The 23,286-nt window shown below is 39.6% G+C and overlaps 1 protein-coding gene across 3 annotated transcripts in view; it reads right to left on the minus strand.

Moving 5' to 3' along the window:
• Window positions 1-8,258: 8,258 nt before the first annotated feature.
• NLN (neurolysin) overlaps window positions 8,259-23,286 on the minus strand; it is a 105,689-nt gene continuing 90,661 nt past the window's right edge. For all 3 annotated transcript variants that reach the window (XM_035292275.3, XM_002744905.5, XM_035292274.3), the window contains 2 exons: window positions 21,557-21,693; window positions 8,259-10,164 (listed from right to left, as the gene is read on the minus strand). In XM_035292275.3, the coding sequence (XP_035148166.1) occupies window positions 10,030-10,164; window positions 21,557-21,693 (272 nt within the window). In that variant the 3' untranslated portion in view covers window positions 8,259-10,029. The remainder of the gene's footprint in view (window positions 10,165-21,556; window positions 21,694-23,286) is intronic.

Below are 23,286 nucleotides of genomic sequence, written 5' to 3' on the forward strand. Positions count from 1 at the left end.
CACAGCTCACTGCCGCCTTGACTTCCCAGGCTCAAAGCATCCTCCCACCTTAGCCTCCTGAATCCCAGGCTCAAAGTATCCTTCCACCTTAGTCTCCTGAGTAGCTGGAACCACAGGTGCATGCCACCATGCCAGGCTAATTTAAAAAATTTTTTTGTACAGAAGGGGTCTTGCTGTGTTGCCCAGTCTGGTCTTGAAATCCTGGGCTTGAGCTGTCCTCTCACGTTGACCTCCCAAAGTGCTGGAATTACAGGCCTGAGTCACCATGCCCAGCCCCAACTTTTTTTTTTAAGAGGCAAGATCTCACTCTGTCACCCAAACTGGAGTGCAGTAGCACAATCATAGCTCATTACAGCCTCAGATTCCTGGGATCAAGTGATCCTCCTGCCTCAGCCTTCTGAAGAGCTAGGACTATAGGGATGTACCACCATGCCTAGCTTGCACAGACATTCTAAAAAGGCATGTACTCTTCCTACAATATTTATCCTAGAAAAAAGTTAAAAGGCATTTTCTCGTAGAAGTGGTTGTATATAGTCTACTCTTACCCTAATCCTTCTAAACGTCTCATTTAGCCTGCAGACATTAGGACAGTAACTAATTTAAAACTAGGGTGTTTCACAGAAAAGTCTCCAAGCCCCCACTCTCAAATTAAAAAGCACCTAGATTTGTGTTGCTTGGCCTCACTATGTTTTCTGCCTCAGACTTCTGTTGTGTTTCTGCTGGGATTTGGACAGATTTGCCTAGAATCTTCCATTTATTTAATTGGATTTTGGGAGAAAGGAAGGTCAGGCAGGAGAGAAAGAGATGCTTCACATGGCTGGGTAGACCACAGGATATAGCTTATCTACTAAAAAATTAGTGACATGAAAATAATGAAGCAGAAGGATGGATCTCTGTGAATTTATAGCTTCTTAAGCTATTCTTATTTCCTGACCCTCACCTAGGATGGAATTAGGAATGGAAATGCAACGTTAGGTCACCTTCCCAAATGACTTCAGAAAAACTTCCCTATCAGGACCCCCCTGGGAAGGAAATATACTGAGGCCTATAAGGGCTTGATAGATGAAGTGTGAGAAATTTTTCTCTTGCCACCTGATCTCAGTTGGAAATTCACTGGCTATGTCGCTGACTGAACAAAACAGAGGATAATAGCCTCTTACTGAAGATTTTATAATTGAAGCTGAGACAGAGTGGGCCATGTGCATGTTTAGAACAGTGATTGCATTGTGAATTACAACAGAAGTCCCACTTGTCAGTCACACAAATGTTGAAGACCATAGAAAGGCATCTGATTTGGAACAGGGAGGACAAAATGGATCTTTTGGTTTTCCCCACTTTGCCCTGAATACAAAGGGACTGATGACTGCTTTGTTCTGAAATAAAGTCTTACATTCCTTTTAAAACCTATCCATCTAATCATTAAAAGAGAAAGAAAATTTCTGTCTGGATTTACACCTACCACTTTCTCTCATCAAATGCATTATCTCATCAAAAATTTAAATTACATGAATAAGTAAAATACATGAAAATAAAATATATAGGTCTGAGAGACAAAAACGAGGACTTCTGAAAAGCAGATGATTATTTAAAGAAACAGAAGGAAATGGAGTGTAAGTTTAAAGTCCAGCCCCAGTTTTTGTCTAAACCTTGGAGCCCTGAGGTTTCTTTAGTCTTTCATTGATCTGTTCAATCAGTTTCTATCCCTACATAAAGAAGTCACAGATAATAGGCAGTAAGAGGTTGAAGTGCTAGGGCACTTTTCTTTTGGCTCTTATTAGTGGTAACAGAAATTATTAACACTGAGGGGGCTGGGCACAGTGACTCATACCAGTAATCCCAGCACTTCGCTTGAGCCCAGGGGTTCCAGACCAGCCTGGGCAACATGGGAAGATCCGGTCTCAAAAAAAAAAGTTGCTGGGAACAGGAAGTAAGAAATCTTGACTAATTCTGGACCATCTCTAAACAACTCAGTGATTATTTTAACAACCTGTTTTCTAGAATTACAGGATGTACTAATGCCTCTCAGCTATCTCATATGTGTTAGCGCAAAAGGGGTCCCGCATCATTCTTCTAATGGCTATCCATTTAAAACCACTTGTACAAAAATGGCGAAAGTGAACATTTTCATCTCTTGATTATAAGCTCTTTAACCCCAGTTCTAAGAAACTCCTGGATGTACCAGATATAGAACACCATTTAGTCCCACTCCTGAAATGCTGAAAAGAGAAAAGCAATAATTTTATTAAAAATAGAAGCCTGTGGTGGCAGGTGGCAAGGAAACTATGTAAAATTTTGTGGCACAACAATCAAATTGTATAGTGGAGTCAACCAGGGTTGGGAGGAAAACACGCAAAAGCTTTGGATACACGCCTTTCTATTATAATTTATCTCAATAAATTATGAACGTATTTGTTTTCTCCACTCCACTGTGAGCAACTCCAGTTCTGGGGTGTCTTTTTGTATCCTCATTGCTAAGCACAGTGCCTGACACACAATGGGCATGTGAGAGTCTTTGAAATGAATTCAAAAACAAACGTTTGAAAGCACATTTTTAAAGACAGTTTTTCTGTTTAAAGCTAAGGATCCTGTCCCTAGAAAAATGCATGTATCCATCCACATGAACATATATAATTTCAGGGCAATCATGGGACATCTGCTTGCTCTGCCCTTTTCACAGATCCCTCAAGAAAACCAGAGATTCTAGATTAAGAAATTCCTAGGTTTGGAATACATAACCATAGAGAGAAGCTGAAATTAAAAACATTCTTCATTCCCAATTTTTCTTTTAAAGAAAACATGTTTCTTTCATCTACCTCATGTAGAAACTCTCAGTACAGTAAGGAAAAGGACTCTCATGTAGAAATCTGCCCCCAACAGGTGTAGAAAGAACTTATCTGTATAGTTTTAGGTTTATTTACAAATTAGGTATTTTGCAGTTATCATAGAAAAAAAGCACCTTTATAACAAAAGATAATTTTAAAGAAGGTATATTTATTAACAAACACATATGAACTATTCATTAACAGTCAGGACTGTGGAGGACTGGGGACAGAAACAAGCCTCGAAGAGATCACAACATGGTGGAGTGCATGCCTGGCGCACCTGCATATCTGAATCAGATGTTTGCCTCTGTGTGTGTGATGAAGACAGTAGTGAGTGGAATGGATAGAGTAAATGTAAGTTCTGTAAGTGAAGAAAATGAACATTTACTCATTCTGTAACAGTCTTTTGCTTTATTATGGTCATATACAACTGTTAGTCTCCTAGCCTCAGTTCCCAGATACCCACTGGAAAACTGGTAACTTAACCGCTGGATAAACTTTGATTACAGGTGAGGAGTGAGCCAACCTGAAGCCATAAACAATATTCTTGCAGTAGCGGGGAGCTGCAATCATCTGAATGCCAGGTCTCAGAGCCAGCCTGTGACTGTTTCATCTGAGGGATGTTTTTTCCGACGATCATCTTATCATTATTGCATCTTAAAGGCTGGAGAAGCCCTCAAAGCTGATTTGGCACAAATGTCAACTCAAAGGAAGAATGTCCTCTGTAACACTCATGGCAGCTACAGGCTGTTCACAGCAGCAGAATGTATTTTTACCCAACAATCATTATTAGAAATGGCTTCCTCATACTGAACTGAAGCCTCCTCATATTTTCCAACCATTTCTCTAATGGAATTTAATTGTTTCCATTTGATTCCTGAAGCAATATAGAATTAGCCTATTCTCTCTCCCATATCCTTCAAGTATTTGAAAACAATTCTCATCTGTATGTCTGAATTATTTCCAGACTGAACTTCCCAAATATATCAACAAATCTTGATATATTTGTTTTGAGAAGTATTTTCAAAGTTATCACCAACTTCTTCTTGCTCCTGGAAACACTATAATACTTGGCCAAAGTCTGCTTAAGAGGTGATACCTAGGAGGGAACACAATATTCCAACAGTGATCGATCTTATACTGGAGTCTGGAGGGATTATTCTTTTGATCTGGGCACATACTTCCATCAACACTCTTAAAAAGCCTTCGTTTTCGCCTCCTGCCCTTCTCCCCAGGTGTGCTGTACTATGAGCTGATATTGGAATTTGGCCAAATAAAACTGCCAACTCTTTTTTTCCTGCATACTACTATCAAGTCAGGCTTCTCTTTTACCTTGGTAATGAAATGTGTCTAATTTCATTTTGAGTTTGTCTCCACATTGAAATAATTTAAAATATAATAATAATTATTTTTTACTTTTGAGACAGAGTTTCCCTCTGTTGTCCAGGCTGCACTAAAGTGACACAATGTCAGCCCAGTGCAACCTCTGCCTCCTGGGTTCAAGCGATTCTTCTGTCTCAGCCTCCCGAGTAGGTGGGACTACAGGTATCCACCACCATGCCAGGCTAATTTTGTATTTTTAGTAGAGATGGGGTTTCTCTATGTTGGCCAAGCTGGTCTTGAACTCCTGACCTCAGGTGATCCACCCACCTTGGCCTTCCAAAGTGCTGGGATTACAGGTGTGAGCCACCATGCCCAGCCAAAATAATTTTTAATATTAATAACATCATCATACATAATAATTCCAGCCCTGTCATCTGTAAATCTGATACCTTTTCATGGGATTTTTTTTTTTGCATTTCTAGCCAAATGACTTGAAATTACCCCCAGTTTAACATTAATCATTATGCAACTATCTCAGACTGTTTCAATAGCTAGGAATCCACCTGGATAACTATTAATCACATTCTCCATCTTAGCCACAAAGATGTCAACAGCGACACCAGTGTCTTGTTCATGGTGGACTCAATGAACAGTTCTTCTAAACTATTTCTAGCCATACAGTTTCTCTCATGACAAATGCTAGAGACAGTTTATCATGGGAGTAAAATTGAGGTGAGCCTCTGGGGTCTGTGAAATATGCAACTGGTACAGGTTTCAGCTCATGTGAGCAGAACAAGGGAGCCTAGTTCCTGTTTACCCTTTCCCCTTGTATGTACATAATGGACTAGATGAGTTGAATGTATATTTTCTCAGGAAAGGGAACTACAAGGTGAATTCAACCAAATAAAAACTCAAGAATCACTCATGGTGTGATATGAGGGTGTGTAAATGGTTGTGTTCATTTTTTTTTTTTTGAGTCGGAGTTTCGCTCTTGTTACCCAGGCTGGAGTGCAATGGCGTGATCTCGGCTCACCGCAACCTCCGCCTCCTGGGTTCAGGCAATTCTCCTGCCTCAGCCTCCGGAGTAGCTGGGATTACAGGCACGCGCCACCATGCCCAGCTAATTTTTTGTACTTTTAGTAGAGACGGGGTTTCACCATGTTGACAGGATGGTCTTGATCTCTTGACCTCGTGATCCACCTGCCTCGGCCTCCCAAAGTGCTGGGATTACAGGCGTGAGCCACAGTGCCCAGCCCATTACCTCAATTTTAAAAATTTTGTTTTGTTACAAACTTACAGCATTATTGTGTGTTTGTTGAAAAAGTCTGTTTTGGTCTAATATTTACATCTTACAACCTTTATCTTTTGCCTTGATACAGTTACTAGATAATCACTTAGGTGAATCGGTTTCCAGCAGGAAATTTCCCCACTAACGATGACTCAAAAATAAACTTTTTGGATGTTGACTGTTTTGCAAAAGAACTGAACATATGTAGGTCTTTTCTTTTAAATTTTAAGGTATTTTATATGTTTTTTCTTTTCTTTTAAATTTTAAGGTCTTATTTAAGACCTTACATAAGATCGGTTCTTTGCAAAAGAACTGGTAGTCTCTGTCACCCAGGCTAGAGTACAGGGGCATGATTACGGCTCATGGCAGCCTTGACCTCCTTGGGCTCAAGTAATCCTCCCACATCAGTCTCCTAAGTAGCTGGGACTATAGGCATGTGCCACCATCCCTAGCTAATTGTTTTAGTTTTTGTAGAGACAAGGTCTCACTATGTTGCTCAGGCTGGTCTTAAACTCCTGGGCTCAAAGGATCCTCCCGCCTCAGCCTTCCAAAGTCTTAGGATTACAGGTGTGAGCCACCGCATGCGGTTCTTTCTTGCTTTTATTCTCACCACACATTTAGGAGAAGGCATGTTCAATTTCAATGGGCTATCCAATTTCAGATGGGAGACATCTAACTGCTATATGTTGATTTGAGAGAAGCAGCTTTGGTCACTGTATCTATTCAAATAAAATGGATTTTCTCTTTTAACATTCTTAGGGGGCTCCGTTAACTATGTTTTTTTTTTTTTTTTTTTTTTTTTAAGACGGAGTTTCGCTCTTGTTACCCAGGCTGGAGTGCAATGGCGCGATCTCGGCTCACCGCAAGCTTCGCCTCCTGGGTTCAGGCAATTCTCCTGCCTCAGCCTCCCGAATAGCTGGGATTACAGGCACGTGCCACCATGCCCAGCTAATTTTTTGTATTTTTAGTAGAGACGGGGTTTCACCATGTTGACCAGGATGGTCTCGATCTCCCGACCTTGTGATCCACCCGCCTCAGCCTCCCAAAGTGCTGGGATTACAGGCTTGAGCCACCGCGCCCGGCCAGTTAACTATGTTTAAACTCTATTTGAGGAATCAGTATTTGTTATGGACTGAATGCTTTTGCCCTCTTCCCTACAATGAAGCCCTAACTGCCAATGTGATGGGGTTAGGTGTTGGGGCCTTTGTGGAGGGTGACTGGACTTAGATGAAGTCGTGAGGGTGGAGCTCTCATGATGGGATTCGTGCTCTTATAAAAAGAGACACTAGGACTTGCTCCCTGCCACTGCTGCCTGCAGAAGTTTCTGAACGCTTTATGTTCCACATCCACCTCCTCTCTCTTCCCATGGCTCTCTACAGAGCCATTTGTGACATGTCTACCTGACACTTTTGTGGACATGGTCAGTAAAAGAGGAAGAGGGGCGTCACCGTGAACCAAATTTACCAGCATGTGGCTCATGGGACTTCCCAGCTTCCAAAACTGTAAGAAAGACATGCCTGCTTTTGAAGCCACCCGCTCTGTGATATTTTGTTATAGCAGCCTGAAGACAGTATTTTAATGTAAATTTTAATATAATTTCCTTGGCACTTGGAAAGTTCCACCTGTATATGATAGAAAATGAATAAATGGTAAAACACAAATAAACTGGCCTAGTGGGGTGGCAGGATCTCCACAGACCTTTAATTCATACATAAAGGCTAAAGGTAAAATGGTGAAGTAGAAAATTGAGTCACTGCCTATTAGTTAAGGCATTTACAAGTACAATGATCATATCGGAAATTTTTCTTTGAAGAGTTATTTCCTCAATTTTAGCCTCTTCAACAATGCAATTTGTCATCCAAAGAGCTGCAGATATCCACTTCTCACCTTATCAGCTACAGAAAGGTAAGACCCTGGCCTAAGTAGCTCAGGCGATAACTCTTCAAGGCAACTGTTAGTTGTTTATCTAGGTAACATGCAACATTTATACTAGAGGGGGACAAAGTCTACATCAGGTGGCATAACATCAAGACATTTCTCTTCTCTGCAGCATCGTAAAACTAAACCTTTAGGATCATGCCTACTATCCATTAGCATAAGAGGTTTAAGATTTTATCCTTCACAACATAACAATGCCTTAAAAAAAAAAGGCCTAAATCCCCTGGCTCAATTACCAGGAGAGACTTTATTACACGTGGCTCAGTCTATAAATCTTAAGTGTACATTTGTCCAATTACAATTTCCAGTTATCCACTATTTCAAGCATGTCAGTGATACTCTCTGCTCTGATATAGAAAAAAAGAACAACTAGATAGATGGCCACATTCAAAAAGGTTTTAAAAAGTAAGTCCTTTCTTTTGAGTTATGTTAGAGAAGTTTTTGAGTATTAATTTTTTTTTTTTTGAGACTGAGTCTCGCTCTGTCACCCAGGTTGGAGTGCAATGGTGTGATCTCAGTTTGCTGCAACCTCTTACTCCTGGGTTCAAGCTATTCTCCTACCTCAGCCTTCCGAGTAGCTGGGACTACAGGCACGAGCCATCATGCCCAGCCACTTTTTGTATTTTTGTAGAGATGGGATTTCACCATGTTGGCCAGGCTGGTCTTCAACTCCTGACCTCAGGTGATCCGCCTGCCTTGGCCTTCCAAACTGCTGGGATTACAGGCATGAGCCACTGAACCTGGCCTGAGTATTAATTTTGTGACTATTCTTTGGTAGATTTTAATATTAGAGGTAGGCCCTAAATAAAAAGAACACCATGGTGCTTTTGCTCTCATGTATTTCAGTTTTAACGCTAAAGTATGAAAGAAATATGAGTTCGTTCTCATGTATAATAATGTAACTTTATTGTGTGCAGCCTTTCCACACCAATTTAGTTTTCCTGTATGAAATAAGATTTCAAATGATAAAGTTACTGTTAAAGAGACACACTGGAAAATGCTGAAGAGTTTTTTGTCTGACATTGGAAAACAGAAAAGTTTGGGGGTAGGGGGAGGATATGGGAAAACAACCATAGGCTGCAAAGACCATGAAAACAGTTTTGGGGACTAGAGGGGGTGACGTTGAGTGAGTGTGGGGAAGAGAAGGGCTGGGGAAATTATCTCACAAGAGAGGGCAGTAGGATTTCAGGTGGATGTTTAAGGTATTTGCTTGGCAGTTATAATCTAGGAATCTCCTAGCTCTTGAATTTCCTGCTGTCTGTAATTTTATTACATAGTATAATAATATTTTTTATTTAGCACAAAGTCCACTTGGACCAGAGAATTGAAAGGTGCTAATTTTGTCCCTGGCCAGTAAAGTCATACCTGAGGTATGCAATGGAAAACAACTGGAAGACCTAGGCAGGGTACATTCAAAGTTTTTTTTTTTCTTTTTTAATTTTATTATCCTGTCTTGGTTTCCTTATTGAATAGACTCCTACAGGAAAAAGAAATACTGTGAGTTTACTGGTCTGCTGTAGAATTGGAATTTAGACCTACAATAAAGAGAGTTAAAGATAGACTCAACAGTTCACTTAAAATAAAAATCACCAGATGAAATAGGCTACTGAAGAGTGTCTTCCCTGCGGTGAGTTTCATCACACACACATAAGGCTTTGGAGCAGCTGTCCTCAAATGCTTCTGTCCAAAACCCACACCTCTTCTGGGGTGTCTGAACCTTTTATGTTCCACATCCACTCCCTCTCTCTTCCCATGGCTCTCTATGGAGCCATTTGTGACATATCTACCTGACACTTTTGGGGATGTGGTCAGTAAAAGAGGCAAAGTCCCTAACACTCATTAGAAACATGGGAAGAGAAAAATGTGCTCGGACTAGTTTTAGTATTCTAATTGGCACACGTGAAAAGATTGACGATCTTGTAGGCTGAAGTGGAAATGAGCCTCTAATACAAACTATGAAATCCTCTGATACAAGATACAAAAACTTATATATTAGACCAGCCTAGTTGAAACATAATTTTTTGATGCTCTCTGACTGGACTTTAGACAGAGAAGACAAACTCAAATGGAGGAACGTAATTTAAATGTGGCAGAAAGTTGGGAATCATGCAGCCTGATATACAAAGATAAATGCATCACTGAGGCATATTCCCCTGGCCTTGAGGTATGCAGACAAAGGAGAGGTTACACCTTCCTGGGAGACAGAGGATCAAAGTTGACACAGAGCTCCAAGAAAATATTTACCAGAAGAATGTGATGATTCATTTATCAGTACAGAAATCCCAAGTACAAAACTTCAAGATACAAGAAGGATTAAATTAGATCATGTATATGATTCAATTTAAAAATTCTTAGCCCTCTTATATCATATTATCTAGATAATAGTAAAAAATCAAGTTACATTCATATGAAATTTTCATAAAAAAAAATCTACTTTTATGAAATTTTATAGTACAATTACTTTCTCCTGGGTCTTTTCTTAGGTCACACTATTTATAATTCCATTCACATCTTTATACTTTTTAAAATTAGAAAACAAAAGGACATCAATAAAAATCTAAATTTTCATTTGCAAAACTCCCTTTAGTTTCCAGGCCAGTAACACACAGTGATGTCAAGTTGTCCTCCAGACATGGATGGCTACCAAAGATCCCCAGTTCACGAAGCATGCAGGCCTCGACTCATTAGGAATGCTTTTTGGTTTGGCTCACGTTTCAAGAAACTGTGGAGCATGTCCATACCATCCAGAGATCCCCCAGGTTTCAGGATTAGGTTTCTGTATTTCATTCCAACCTAATAAAACAAAACATCATGCATAATAATTCATGGTTATAGCAATTTTTTAAATCTCTAAATGCAGAAGAGGAAAGCGTAGGGGTGAAGGAAAAAGGACTTTAGCCTCACTCTGTCTAGATGTTTTCTCTTGCTCACAAACAGCTCTGCAGTATTTATTTATTTTGGTAGCTAAGAGATTTGGAGCTTAAAAGCTCAGGTCTTGTACACTGTCCTTTATTATGGTCTTGTCTCCTTAGATTCAAGGTAGTGAGCTGACAATACGAACAAACAAACAAACAAACAGCCAAATGGAATATACAACACGTTCCTATTTGCTACCCTATCTCGTGATTTCAAAAGGGTCAGAAAGCAAGTGTTCAAGAAAGCTACAAATAGGAGCTCTGGGTGCCTGGAAACAGTAGCATAGCTACTGTCAAATGGCTTCTGCTGCTTTTATGACAGGCTCATTCAAAACAGCAACAACAAAACCCTCTTCCTTATGGATGGGAAGAGGAGGGCAGCACATGCCCCACAGGGGAGGGCAAAACATTTTCACTGGTTGATGCTGGGAATGAGGACTTTTGGAAAGCTTTCTTTGGGAATGGAGATCTGGAATTTTAAAACATCACAGTTTCTCTGCTTTAATTTACATAAACACAGGAGCAGATAGAGGGAAAGAAAATAGGGGTTATTCAGTATCAGCATTGTTCATTTCTCTTTCACTGTCCTTTTAAGGAAGCAAAGCAAGACAATTCAATGAGGCATAATTCCAAATATATGCATAATGAACAATGCACAGAGTAACACTTAAATTTATACCCATTATATCACTTGATCAACAGGACTAATCATCTTTTTTAGTACAAGAAGAGCTAGAGAATTTCCAGCTCTGTCATATAACAATATTTTGATTGATACAACTATCAGGGGTAAATTTAGTCAAACTGTTAAGGAAGATAAAACATGGATAAAATCTACCAAGTTGGACACAAAACAATTTACGTCCTAGAGCCATAAAAATACAAACTTTTGGGTTTACCTTTTGGCTATAAATAGAAATCATTTGCAGCTTATTAATCATCTACAGGATAACATCTAACTTCACAGTCTGGACTCTAATCAAGAGTAAATAATTAGTGAAAGTTACCTTCTCATAAACTCTAGGGCTGCACTCTCCAACAGAAATATCATATGAGGCACATATGGAACTTAAAGTTTTCTACTAACCACATTTTTTTTAAAGTTAAACAAACAGGTAAAATTAATTTTACTATTTTATTTAAACCACTATATCCACAATAGTATCATTTCAACATGTGTCAATATACACATTATGGAGACTTCTGGTGCTGTTGTTGTAACAAAACCCAGTGTGCTTTTTACATTTATGGTAGATCTCAATTCAGTTCTTCAGTTGTATTAGCCTCATTTCAAGTCTCAACAGCCAGACGCAGCTACCATACTGGACAGGTCTGGGGCCCAAAGCATAAAATCATCTTTAGGAGGGCTTGTTACACAGTGTTCTGGTATGATATTAAAAAGGTACAAAGCAGTCTAAGTTGTTCTATTAATACTTTGTTTATAAAGAAACTGTAACTGTGAGGAAATCAAGAAGAGAAGCTCTAAGACAACTGCTAAAATTTTTCATATTAGAAACATCCTTGAGGAAGATCTGCATACAGCAAAAACTAGAGCTTTCCTATGAAGGAAATAACTGATTTATTTACAAGTTTTAAACCAATTTTCTTAAAAGGAGAAGGTGTTTAATCACTGATATTGGACTTTCCAAAACTGAGTACGAGGGCTTGGAGCTAGATTCAATTAGCTTTCTCCTCTCTTCTTCCTCTCCCTCTCTCTCTCCCCTCCTCTCCCTCTCCTCTCTCTTTTCTTTTTTTTTTTTTTTTGAGACAGAGTCTCACTCTGTCACCCATACTGAAGTGCAGTGGCACAATTTCAGCTCACTGCAACCCCTCCCTCCCAGGTTCAAGTGATTCTTATGCCTCAGTGTCCTGAGTAACTGGGATTACAGATGTGTACCACCATACCTGGCTAATTTTTTTGTATTTTTAGTAAAGATGGGGTTTTGCTATGTTGGCCAAGCTGGTCTGTAACTCCTGGCCTCAAGTGATCTGACTGCCTTGGCCTCCCAAAGTGCTGGGATTATAGGCATGAGCCAACGCTCCTGACCTTCAATTAGCTTTTGGAAAAAAAACCAACAATAAAAACGTGTTATTTCTTGCCTGGTCTGCAGCAATTCATAACTATTATAGCAGCAATCTAGAATCTAAAATGTGAGTGATGGCTGTTCTTGTCATGGACTTTAATTAAGCCAAGAAGGAGCATATCATAGCTCTTGAGTCCAACCACAATTTATCTCCCTTCCCTTCCTTTCTCTGCTCCATATGCCTAAATTTGACCAGTGTTAAAATAGTGAGTGGAGCGTGGAAAGATTGTGCTCTCTGGGTAGAGCAGTACAGGAAGAACATAGACAACGTGATTAAATTTTTATGCAGAATTACAAAAATATTTTAAACATTTTATTATGAAAAACTTAAAATACATACTAATAGTAGAGCAACAGTATAATGAGCTGTCATGAACCTATCACCCAATCGCAATCATCAATACTTATAGGCAGAAATTCTTCAAGCTCAAGATCTATGTAACATGTATCTTTCATTTATTGTAAAGATATATTCATTTGAAAAGTATTATAGAAACATTAAGGAAAATCAGAATGAAAGTTTAAAAGAAAACACTCCAAATGTGAACATCTGACAAAGTATTTTCATTTTGTGCAGAGAACTCTAATTTTAGGTAGTAAAGAAAAGGAAGCATTTGAGGAGTTCCATGGTGTTGTAAAGAGACAGCTCACAAATGGTAAAATCATTTCAGAGCAGGATACTGTTTAATCTCACAATATGTGGCTCAGTACAGCTCAAATCTTCCTCTGCTTATGGCTCCATACAAGTTGATTCAATTTCCTGAATTACAGAGCAATGGTCTTTTAATAGTTTCATTTCCTTTGCAATGAAGTTTTGAGAAGAGTTTAAGAGTCATTTTGGTAACAGGATCTTGCTTTTCTTAAGAAAAAAAATAGTTAAGTGAATTTTTGTGTTTCCGGGGGGTACCAGGCTCTTTACGTGAGAGAACATGGTCTGGAAGACACATGCTACAGGGGGCAGGAGTCTTTGCCCTAAGTTGTTCTATTAATACTTTGTTTATAAAGAAACTGAAACTGTGAGGAAATCAAGAAGAGAAGCTCTAAGACAACTGCTAAAATTTTTCATGTTAGAAACATCCTTCAGGAAGATCTGCATACAATAAAAACTAAAGTTTTCCTATGAAGGAAAACCAGTCATCCACCTCTGTGGTTTTTTTTTTTCTAAGATGGGGTTTCACCATGTTGGCCAGGCTGGTCTTGAACTCCTGACCTCAGGTGATCCACCCATGTCAGCCTCCCAAAGTGCTAGGATTACAGGCATGAGCCACCGCGCCCGGCACCTCTGTGGTTTTTTTAATCCTAGAAGACTAGCATGTATCTTTTGGCAAGTGTGCAAATCTTCTCCCATAGTGACGATTTTTGAACCAAGATCAGGAGCTCTAGTCAAGCCCAGGTTTGAATCTTGGCTCAATCCTTAGCTATGTGACCTGGGGCCTGGATTTCCTCATCTGTCAAATGGGAATATGACTACCTCACTTGGTTTCTGGGCAGTTGGAGGAGGTGATATCAGTATTCCGTTCACTCCCTAGTATATCTGGCATATAGCAGTAATCAATAAACCTCTCCTCCTCTCATCTCCTTTCCTCCTCCCCTCTCCTCTCTTCCCTTTCCTTTCACACTGCCTCAGCTCATTACTTACATACAGTTCAGGGAAACAAATGCATTCCTGGAGTAGCATTTCCTCAAAATTAGTTCTATCTTCTAATAAAGCTAAAGAAAGGCCTAAGAAAGTTAATTTCCACTGTTAGTAAGAAATAGAACATATAATTCAGTAGGAATATTAAGTGGGAGAGATAAAACACTCAGACACTCATTATATCCAATAATATGTACCCTTTCAGGTAATATTTTAATAGCAATAATAATTATCTAAATCAAGGATGTCCATCATCTATCAGCAATGAGAATATATAAATGGGAAATAGATTGGGTCTCCTGCTATCTTGGGCATCTCTGCAGCAGCTCATGCAGGCTCTCACTAACTTTCCACCCCTCCTCCCTCCTTCCCAGCATGGAGGACTCTAGGGAGTGCAGCCAGAGCTATCTCCCTCCTACACTGAGTAACAGGCATCAGGGCAGAGATTGACCGGGCAAGGATGGGTGATGACAATCAGGCACCTGACAAGCTCACTAGCCTGCTTTAAAGCTGGACTTTGGAACCTCTCCTTCCATAACTCCCTCCCAAGAGCACACTCTTTGTTTTTTATGAGGGTGGGAAGATCTTGAATGGAAAAAAATAAAAAAAGAATTGCTTTGAGAACAACAAAGAAGGAGGGAGAGAATGAAACTGGTGCTGTTAGAGAGATGGAAACAAGAATAGTAGTCAGAATTGTTGCCTAATTAGAAGAGGCCTTCTGGAAACCTTACTGATTTGTGAGGATAGAAGGGTAAACCTTTATTTATGGGGAAGAGGAGATCCAAAGAAAAAAACACCCTGGGTAGGAGTATGTATGAGGGGTAGAGAAGTGGAAGCGGATGGGGAAAACGATCAGTTAGGTCCAAAAGGGCACAAATACGTTATACAGTAATTAAGTTAAATAATTGTGAAGCAGAGACGGGAACAAAATGCTGAATAAAATACTTCCTTTTACAAGAGTCTTATGATCTATTAGGGAAGATAAAAAAAATAGACAATTAACCAAGCAGATTATTGAGGTGCTAAGAGCAAACAAAGAAGGGCTGTAAGAGCACAAAGGAAGGAAAACTGCTTCCAGCTGGTTGGGATTCAAGATTTAGAAGACCTGACCTTGTAAATATTCAAGAAGTAGACTGGAAATCAATTCAAATTCCTTCCTTTGTCCCTCAAGTCAGGCAAACCTGAGGCTACTAGAAAAGATTCAGTTATAAGAAAAGTCAGCTGTTGGATGGTACATCAGGAGAGCTGAGACAGAGAAGAGAATTAAAGCCATTTGTAAAAACCTTCTGGAGAGGAAATTTCATATTCTCTTTCAGCAACACATTACAGCAGGAATTGGGCCTAGGATTCTGTTTCAAGCACTAGAATCCTTAGCTTTATATTATAGATTCTCTATCAAGTGATTCTTTGTCATGTTTCACTGAGACACTTAATGTTTCTGTGGCTATTATTATATGTAAGACGTAGCTCCTTCCTTATGGCATTACAGACTGAAATATAGTTGCACTTAACTATCTTGACTTTCTCAGTATTTCTTTCAGAAGTGATACTTGTTCGTATTTCTTTTCTTCTGATGGAAGAAACAAAGCTTAGCAGTTTCTCCAAATGCAAAAGAGGAAGATAATAGCTTAACAATATAATTGCCTTTGAATCCACAATGTCTATTACCTCTTAGAAAATTTTCCCACAACGAAGTTGCCTTATAAAAAGAAATGGCCCTAGTTAAAATGCCCCATTATTTCAACCTATGATTAGCTGCTGGATTCTGAATTCACATTTGGTGACCTTAAAGATATCCTTAAAGATCTTTGAGAGCTTGCTGGAAGTGTTAATCCCAAGCAGTTCCATTCCATAATTATTAAGAGAACAGTTAGAAAAGTGAAAGGTGTGTTTGACAGTGAGACAACTTCATGTTCATTGAGGAAAAAAAACAACTTTAGGTAATATATAGCAAAATAATTGGCCGGGTGTGGTGGCTCACACCTGTAATCCCAGCACTTTGGGAGGCTGAAGCGGGCAGATTGCCTGAGGTCAGGAGTTCAAGACCAGTTTGACCAACATGGTGAAAGCCCATCTCTACAAAAATACAAAAAAAAAAAAAAAAAAAGCTGGGCGTGGTGGTGGCATGTGCCTGTAATCCCAGCTACTTGGTCGGCTGAGGCAGGGGAACCTCTTGAACCAGGGAGGTGGAGGTTGCAGTGAGCCAAGGTTGCAGTGAGCCGAGATTGTGTCACTGCACTCCAGCCTGGGCGACAGAGAAAGACTCTGTATCAAAAATAAAAACGACAACAACATCAACAAAATAATTAAGCAGTTACGATGTGATGTCTATTTACTATGACAAATAATATTCTTAAAATAAAGATAAAAACAGGTAGCAAAGTTTTAGGCTGTTATAGGTAAGCTGCCAGTTATTATACTTTGAGAGAGGCCCTCAAAACAGAATGAAACCGATATCCTAAAATATTCTACTGCTACTTTCTATAGTTCTGTTGTGAAGATCTGAAATGGTCCCCAGAGCAGACTCTGGGGTTTGTAGGATGGCAGGGGGTTACAGAGAGAAGGCCTGGAGACAGTCTTCTCTATTGCATAACCAATAACATCAACAACATGTGGTTTCTCAGCTCCCAGCCTCTCCAGTTGCCTGGGGACTAACAATAGCAGGCACTGACTCTTTGCAGGGCCATCCCGCTATCTTCTCACAATGACCCAGACACACATTAGGGAGGGTGAGACAACAAAGTCTGCAGGATGTGTTTTGATTGCTGATTCCCATGACTTCAGATCAAATGAAGTATTCCTTTATACCATAAAAATGAACATTTTTATCCTATGTATCTGAAGCAAATACTCACTGACGTGTGAAACTAAAGCAAATCCACAGAGTCTGGAACAACTCAAGGTAATGCCATCTTTCTCAGCGTTGGCTAATATCACACTCTGTGGTTATGGCACAAAATAAATAATGTACGGTATATTGGTCTGAAGAAGTATTTTTCTTTTTTTTAAGTTTAGGGGTACGAGTGTAGGTTTGTCACAGGTAAACTTGTATCATGGGGTTTGTTGTACAGATTATTTCATCATCCAGGTATTAAAGCTAGTACCCATTAGTTATTTTTCCTGATCCTCTTCCTCCTCCCATCCTTCACCCTCCAAAAGGCCCCAGTGTGTGTTGTTCTCCTCTATGTATCCATGTGTTCTCATCATTTAGCTCCCATTTATAAGTGAGAACCTGCAGCATTTGGTTTTTGATTCCTGTGTTAGTTTGCTAAGGGTAATGTCCTCCAGCTCCATCCATGTCCCTACCGAGGACATGATCTTGTCCTTTTTTTTTTTTTTTTTTTTACAATGGTGCAATCTCGACTCACTGCAGCCTCCACATCCTGGGTTCAGCTCTTGTTCTTTTTCATGACTGCACAGTATTTCATGGTGTATATTATTTTTGTGGGGGGGAGTTCTTCTTCTTTTCTTATTAAAATAAATATTTGCTCTAAAATAACACGTGCCTTACAAAATACAAGTACCCAGTTACTAAAAATTAATGCTTTGGGACAACAAAAGACTTTTTTTTTCTCTTCATCACACATAGCTACAATGACAATCTAAGTTTTTAGTAGACTAGGATTATGCTACCAAATCCTAGTTATTAATTTTTAATAACTGGGTACTTGTAGTTTGTAAGGCAAGTGTTATTTCGGAGCAAATATTTATTTTTTCTTTTTTTAAGAACACCCTCACAAAACAACAACAAAAAAACCCAAATAGTACATTCTATGAGGGAATAAAATGGCTGCTTAAAAAAGCATCTTTAAGTATCTGCGAAGGGTATTAGAGTAAGGGGCCAAGGGATTCTTCTCAGCTTTTAGGTTCATTATTGCTGTGATAGCAGAGGATCGGGGAGTGCCATGATATGCAAAGCATTTGAAAGGAAAGGAAAAACTGTAAAGGAAGGAATTAACACCAGCCTTAATGGCATAAGACATCTAAGAAAACATAATGTGGCTGAATCCAGAATTTTAGTAACATTAAAAATTGTTTTTAACCTCATAAGTTTTTTTTTTAATGTAGTTTATTTGGCCTCTGAATGTAAAGTGAGAGACCAGAATATCACAAGTTTTAACTCTAAGTTGTTGGGATCATGCTTTCTCTAAGTTGAACCCAGCACCTTTGTCTAAATAAGAGTGGTATGGCTGCCTGCCAAACTGTGTAGTTTGAGAATAAGAGGAAGTACAGAGAAGCATAATGACAGGAATTGCTTCTATTAGGCTTGCAAGTTCCTGGGAACCACTGGGATCAGTAATTTGGCTGCTACCTTGACATCCAGAAGAGAAAAGGTAATGATAGAGGGTACTGGGTATGTGTTCACATGAGGGCAAATGAAGAGGAGGTGATGGCAAAGGCTTGGCTGGGAGAGGCAGTGTACACTTACACCAGGAAGCCTCACCAGTGATTGCCAGTAAGATGTAACAATTGTGCCTTTACCTAGTTAGATCTTTTTTTATCATTGAAACATTGTTTCTGGCTTCTAAAACAATCTATGCACTATGTAAAAATAAGGAAAACTCCATAAAAAGTATAGAAAAATTATCACTCATAAACATATCCCCCAAAGATACTCATTGACAACATTTTGATGTGCTTTTTTTCCTAAACACATTTTAAAATCAACATTTGTATTCTATGGTGTAAAATATCTTACAATATGATTTTTTTTACTTGGTAATAGTTACATTAAATATTCCAGACATAGTATAAGTTTATTAAAGCCCTCCTTCCATGCCCAAGACCACTTTTTTTGTCTTTTGTTTTTCTTTAAAAACTAGTCTGCTTTTCATTTTTTATTTTTATTTTTTGATTTTAACTTTTCTTTATTTTAGGGGACAGTTCTCCAAAAGAGAAGAGAAGGGTAATGAGAGAAGGTACTGGGTATGTGGTCCCGTGAGTGGCAGCACAGAGGAAGTGATGGGGAAGGCTTAGTCCCCTCCTCCTAGTTCACTCGTATGTTCAAAGGATGGAAAGATCACTTTTGGTTTTGTATAATCTCAAAGATTTCTTGAACATGTGGTTATCTGAGCGAGACCTTTAAGACTGCTAGAATTTTTGAGAGGCACAGATGAAGGAGGCATATATTTCAGGCGAATGAATGAGAATGAATAAATTTGCAAAGGTGGAGACCCAAGGGAACACATAAACTTGTTTAACACACAGGGAGTACTGGGAAGTAAAAAAGGGTTTCATTGCTAAGCTGAGGGCTGTGAACAGAGAGAGGAGTGACAAGAAGCAGGAAGTGAAGAGAAAAGGTGGGGCTTTCAGAGTTGGTATCTGGGTCATCAGTGGTAACTACGGTGGAAGAATAACTTTCCAATTCTGTTGGTGGGGTCAAAAGCAAGGAAATAGAGATTTGCAAAGACCTCTTCTTACACTGAGAAATTAGGCTGTGAAAAGAACAGAGTACTAACACTAGGGGTTATCAGAATCAGTAGCGAGTTTCTTTTTTCCAAGGCAGCAAACCAGAAACTCTTGATGCTAGAGACATCTCCTCTGAGACAGGAGAAAATGAGACAAATACTGAAGTACAGAGAAAGATAAAGGTATTCATTCTCAATGATTTTTTTTTTTTTTTTTTTGAGACGGAGTTTTGCTCTTGTTACCCAGGCTGGAGTGCAATGGCCCGATCTTGGCTCACCACAACCTCCGCCTCCTGGGTTCAGGCAATTCTCCTGCCTCAGCCTCCTGAGTAGCTGGGATTACAGGCCCATGCCACCGTGCCCAGCTAATTTTTTTGTATTTTTAGTAGAGACGGGGTTTCACCGTTGACCAGAATGGTCTCGATCTGTTGACCTCGTGATCCACCCGTCTCGGCCTCCCAAAGTGCTGGGATTACAGGCTTGAGTCACCGCGCCCGGCCTGATTTTTTTTTTTTTTTTTGAGTCAGGTCTCACTCTGTGATTGCCAGTAAGATGTAACAATTGTGCCTTTACCTAGTTAGATCTTTTTTCTCATTGAAACATTGTTTCTGGCTTCTAAAAATCCAGGCTAGAGTGCAGTGGCATGATCTCAGCTCACTGAAGCTGCCACCTCTCTTGGGCTAAAGCAATACTCCCATCTCAGCCTCCAGAGTAGCTCGAGCTCTAAGCTTGTACCACCACACCTGGCTAATTTTGTTCATTTTCTGTAGAGATGAGGTCTTGCTATACTGAATAGGTTGGTCTCAAATTCCTGGACTTGAGCGATCCTCCCACCTCAATCTCCCGAAGTTCTGGGATTACAGGTGTGAGCCACTGCACCCAGCTTCAATGATCTTAATTTTTTTAATAAAGAGGAGAGATCATCTGCTGACAGAGGAGAGAGGTGGTGGGGATTTGGAGGGCAATCAATAAGGGGAATGGAGTTGGACCAGAGAGAACACTGGGGTCCGGTTCAGGCTACAGGGTATGACTTTGCAGTGGGGCATGTCAGTGGAGTCATACAATCTTCCCCAGGACACTTTGAATCCTCAGGGCACCATCTCTATGGTGGAAGCATTAAGGGTTGGGTCCTGGTTGAAGGCCATGCAGGAGTAGGAATGTCTCTGAGAACAACAGTCAGCAGTTGACCTTTGTAAATGGGTGGCCAGGTAATGGAAAAAGATTAACAAGGACTTAACAGATTGGGTGTGGTGGGATGGGAGAGGAAATGCTTCAAAATAATAAAGTATGAGTACCTTGGAGGTGTTATTTCAGGAGGAAGGTGGGGAGGGAATGGTGATCTAAATCACATCGATATATTTCAATACATATGTGTAAGGTACTATGCAAACTAGAAAAAAACATTTGGAGAACAAATCAGTTGGTTGAAATAAGCACAGAGGATAATTTTTTCTTCTAATTTCTGAATCAAACAATTTTAAAACATGCATTGGAAAATGCATCAGCCTTGGAAATAATCTGATGGATGAGTCTTCAATGAGAATGGAGACTGGGCACTGTCAATCAGGAAGGTCTGTCTGGCAGCTACCTGGCAGTCAACTCACTCACTGCACACAGAAAGGAACGGCTCAGGTTAATGAAGCAGCTTAAACGATTTAAAAGCACAAAGGTCGCAAACTATGTAGTGGGTGGGGCATGTCAGCCACAGAAAAAGGGTGTCTCCCACAAGAGTGCACAAAGTGTGTAGAGAATATCAAAACACAGGGAAACTATTTACATCAGGGAAGGAGTTCATCTTTCTTTCCCAACCTCCTATAAAACTTAAACGTTATATGGCATATGTCAAAACTAGCAGCAATAAGTTCTCAAATCCATAAACAAAGCTTTGAATTTTTAATTATGTCATATATTGGAATGTTAATAAGCAAGAAAATATACTAGTTTTTTTTAAGTTATAGAATTAATCACTTATATACTGCAACTTAATGATGTATGATGATTTGAAAGATGCAAAGCCTCAGAGGTAAAAGCTGTTACCAAGCCTCTTACAGTAAAATCTAGGTTCGATCAATATTTGACACTAGGAGTTAAAGGGGAGGGAGCAACTACAAAATTAATAAAAGGAGAAAAAGAATACTATACCTCTGGATTCATTATCCCTTCTTTTTTAAAGCAGCTGTAAAACATGTCCATGGAAAATACTTCACTCCAAAGATATCCATAATATTGGCCATCATAGCCCCCTGCCAAATGTCCAAAAGTAGCTGGCATATTTGTGCCTTTAAAAAAAAAAAATACATTTCAATCAATGTGATAGCAAATGTTAATGATGAGGTTAACAGCTAGCTAAGGTTTCCCTTTGGGGAGCCTAGCTGTGGGAGGAGAGAGTGAATGATATCATCTCACCTCTAATACTCCCTGGGCTTATGTGTCCTCTTGGCCAAGATGTTTATAAACATCTATCAATGGCTCAACCTCAGAGCTGGTTTCGGCCGGAGCTCTGGAATGCCTAACGATAGTTTCAGCGGCTTTGTCCACACCCATCAGATAGCTCAGTGTTTTGGAATTGAAGTCAGTCCTTTCTTATCCCTTAAACATGTATGTATCTTGGAATATAATATTAACCCTACTCTTTACGACATCTCTTTATATCTAAAATGTCTCAGAATCACACTTATTTTAGGATGATAATTACTGAAAAACAACTTTGTTTTTGAGACAGAGTCTCACTCTGTCACCCAAGCTGGAGTGCAGTGGTGAGATCTCAGCTCACTGCAACCTTGGCATGCTGGGTTCAAGCGATTCTCTTGCCTCAGCCTCCCCAGTAGCTGGGATTACAGGTGCATGTCACTACACTGGCTCATTTTTTTATTTTTAGTAGAGACGGGGTTTCACCATGTTAGTCAGGCTGTTCTTGAACTTCTGACCTCATGTGATCTGCTGACCTTGGCTTCCCAAAGTGCTGGGATTACAGGCTTAAGGCACCATGCCCGGCCTGAAAAAGAACTCTTTACCAATTTGATCTACCTGTAGGGCTACTTTATAAAAGATTTTGTCAATGTGGCTTGAGACCCAAAGGTGCTCTATGGCTTACTGTGTAGGGAGCCTAGAATGACTCAACTGACCATTCTTATCTTTATTCTCTCTATAAATATGGCTGACTCATTTTAATAACAATTTCCTGGGTGAAAAATATTCACCTTACCAACTACATATAAAAGCACAACTATATATTTTCTTAAAACATATACATACAAATATAAATACACATACACACACACTCACACACACACATACACATACACAGGCATACACACACCCGTACACACGAGTCCCGTAAATCTCTGGTTAGAAAATGCTAGCCAAATGCTTTAACTGACTTCAGAATCAGAAACAACGTGAAGTTCATGCTTCTCCCCCAAAATACCCCTTCTTTTTTTTGAGACAGGGTGTCACTATGTCACCAAGGCTGGAGTATAGTGGTGTGATCACGGCTTGCTGCAGCTTCAACCTCCCCATGCTCAGGTAATCCTCTGAACTCAGCTTCTTGGGTGGCTGGGACTACAGGCACAGCACACATTACCACACCTGGCTAATTTTTGTATTTTTTGTAGAGACGGGTTTTGCCATGTTGCCTAGGCTGGTTTCAAACTCCTGAGCTCAAGTGATCTTCCCGCCTCAACCTCCCAAAGTGCTGGGATTACAGGTATGAGCCACCACACCAGGCCTAAAAATGCATAACAGGATGACTATAGTCAATAATAATTTAATTGTACATTTAAAAATAACTAAAATAGTGTAAGTGGATGTATGTAATACAAAGGATAAATGCTTGAGGGGATGAAAAAATACTATACACAAAGGAATAAAAA

The sequence above is a fragment of the Callithrix jacchus genome, chromosome 2 (genome assembly GCF_049354715.1).
Source record: "Callithrix jacchus isolate 240 chromosome 2, calJac240_pri, whole genome shotgun sequence".
Classification (NCBI taxonomy): Eukaryota; Metazoa; Chordata; class Mammalia; order Primates; family Cebidae; genus Callithrix; species Callithrix jacchus.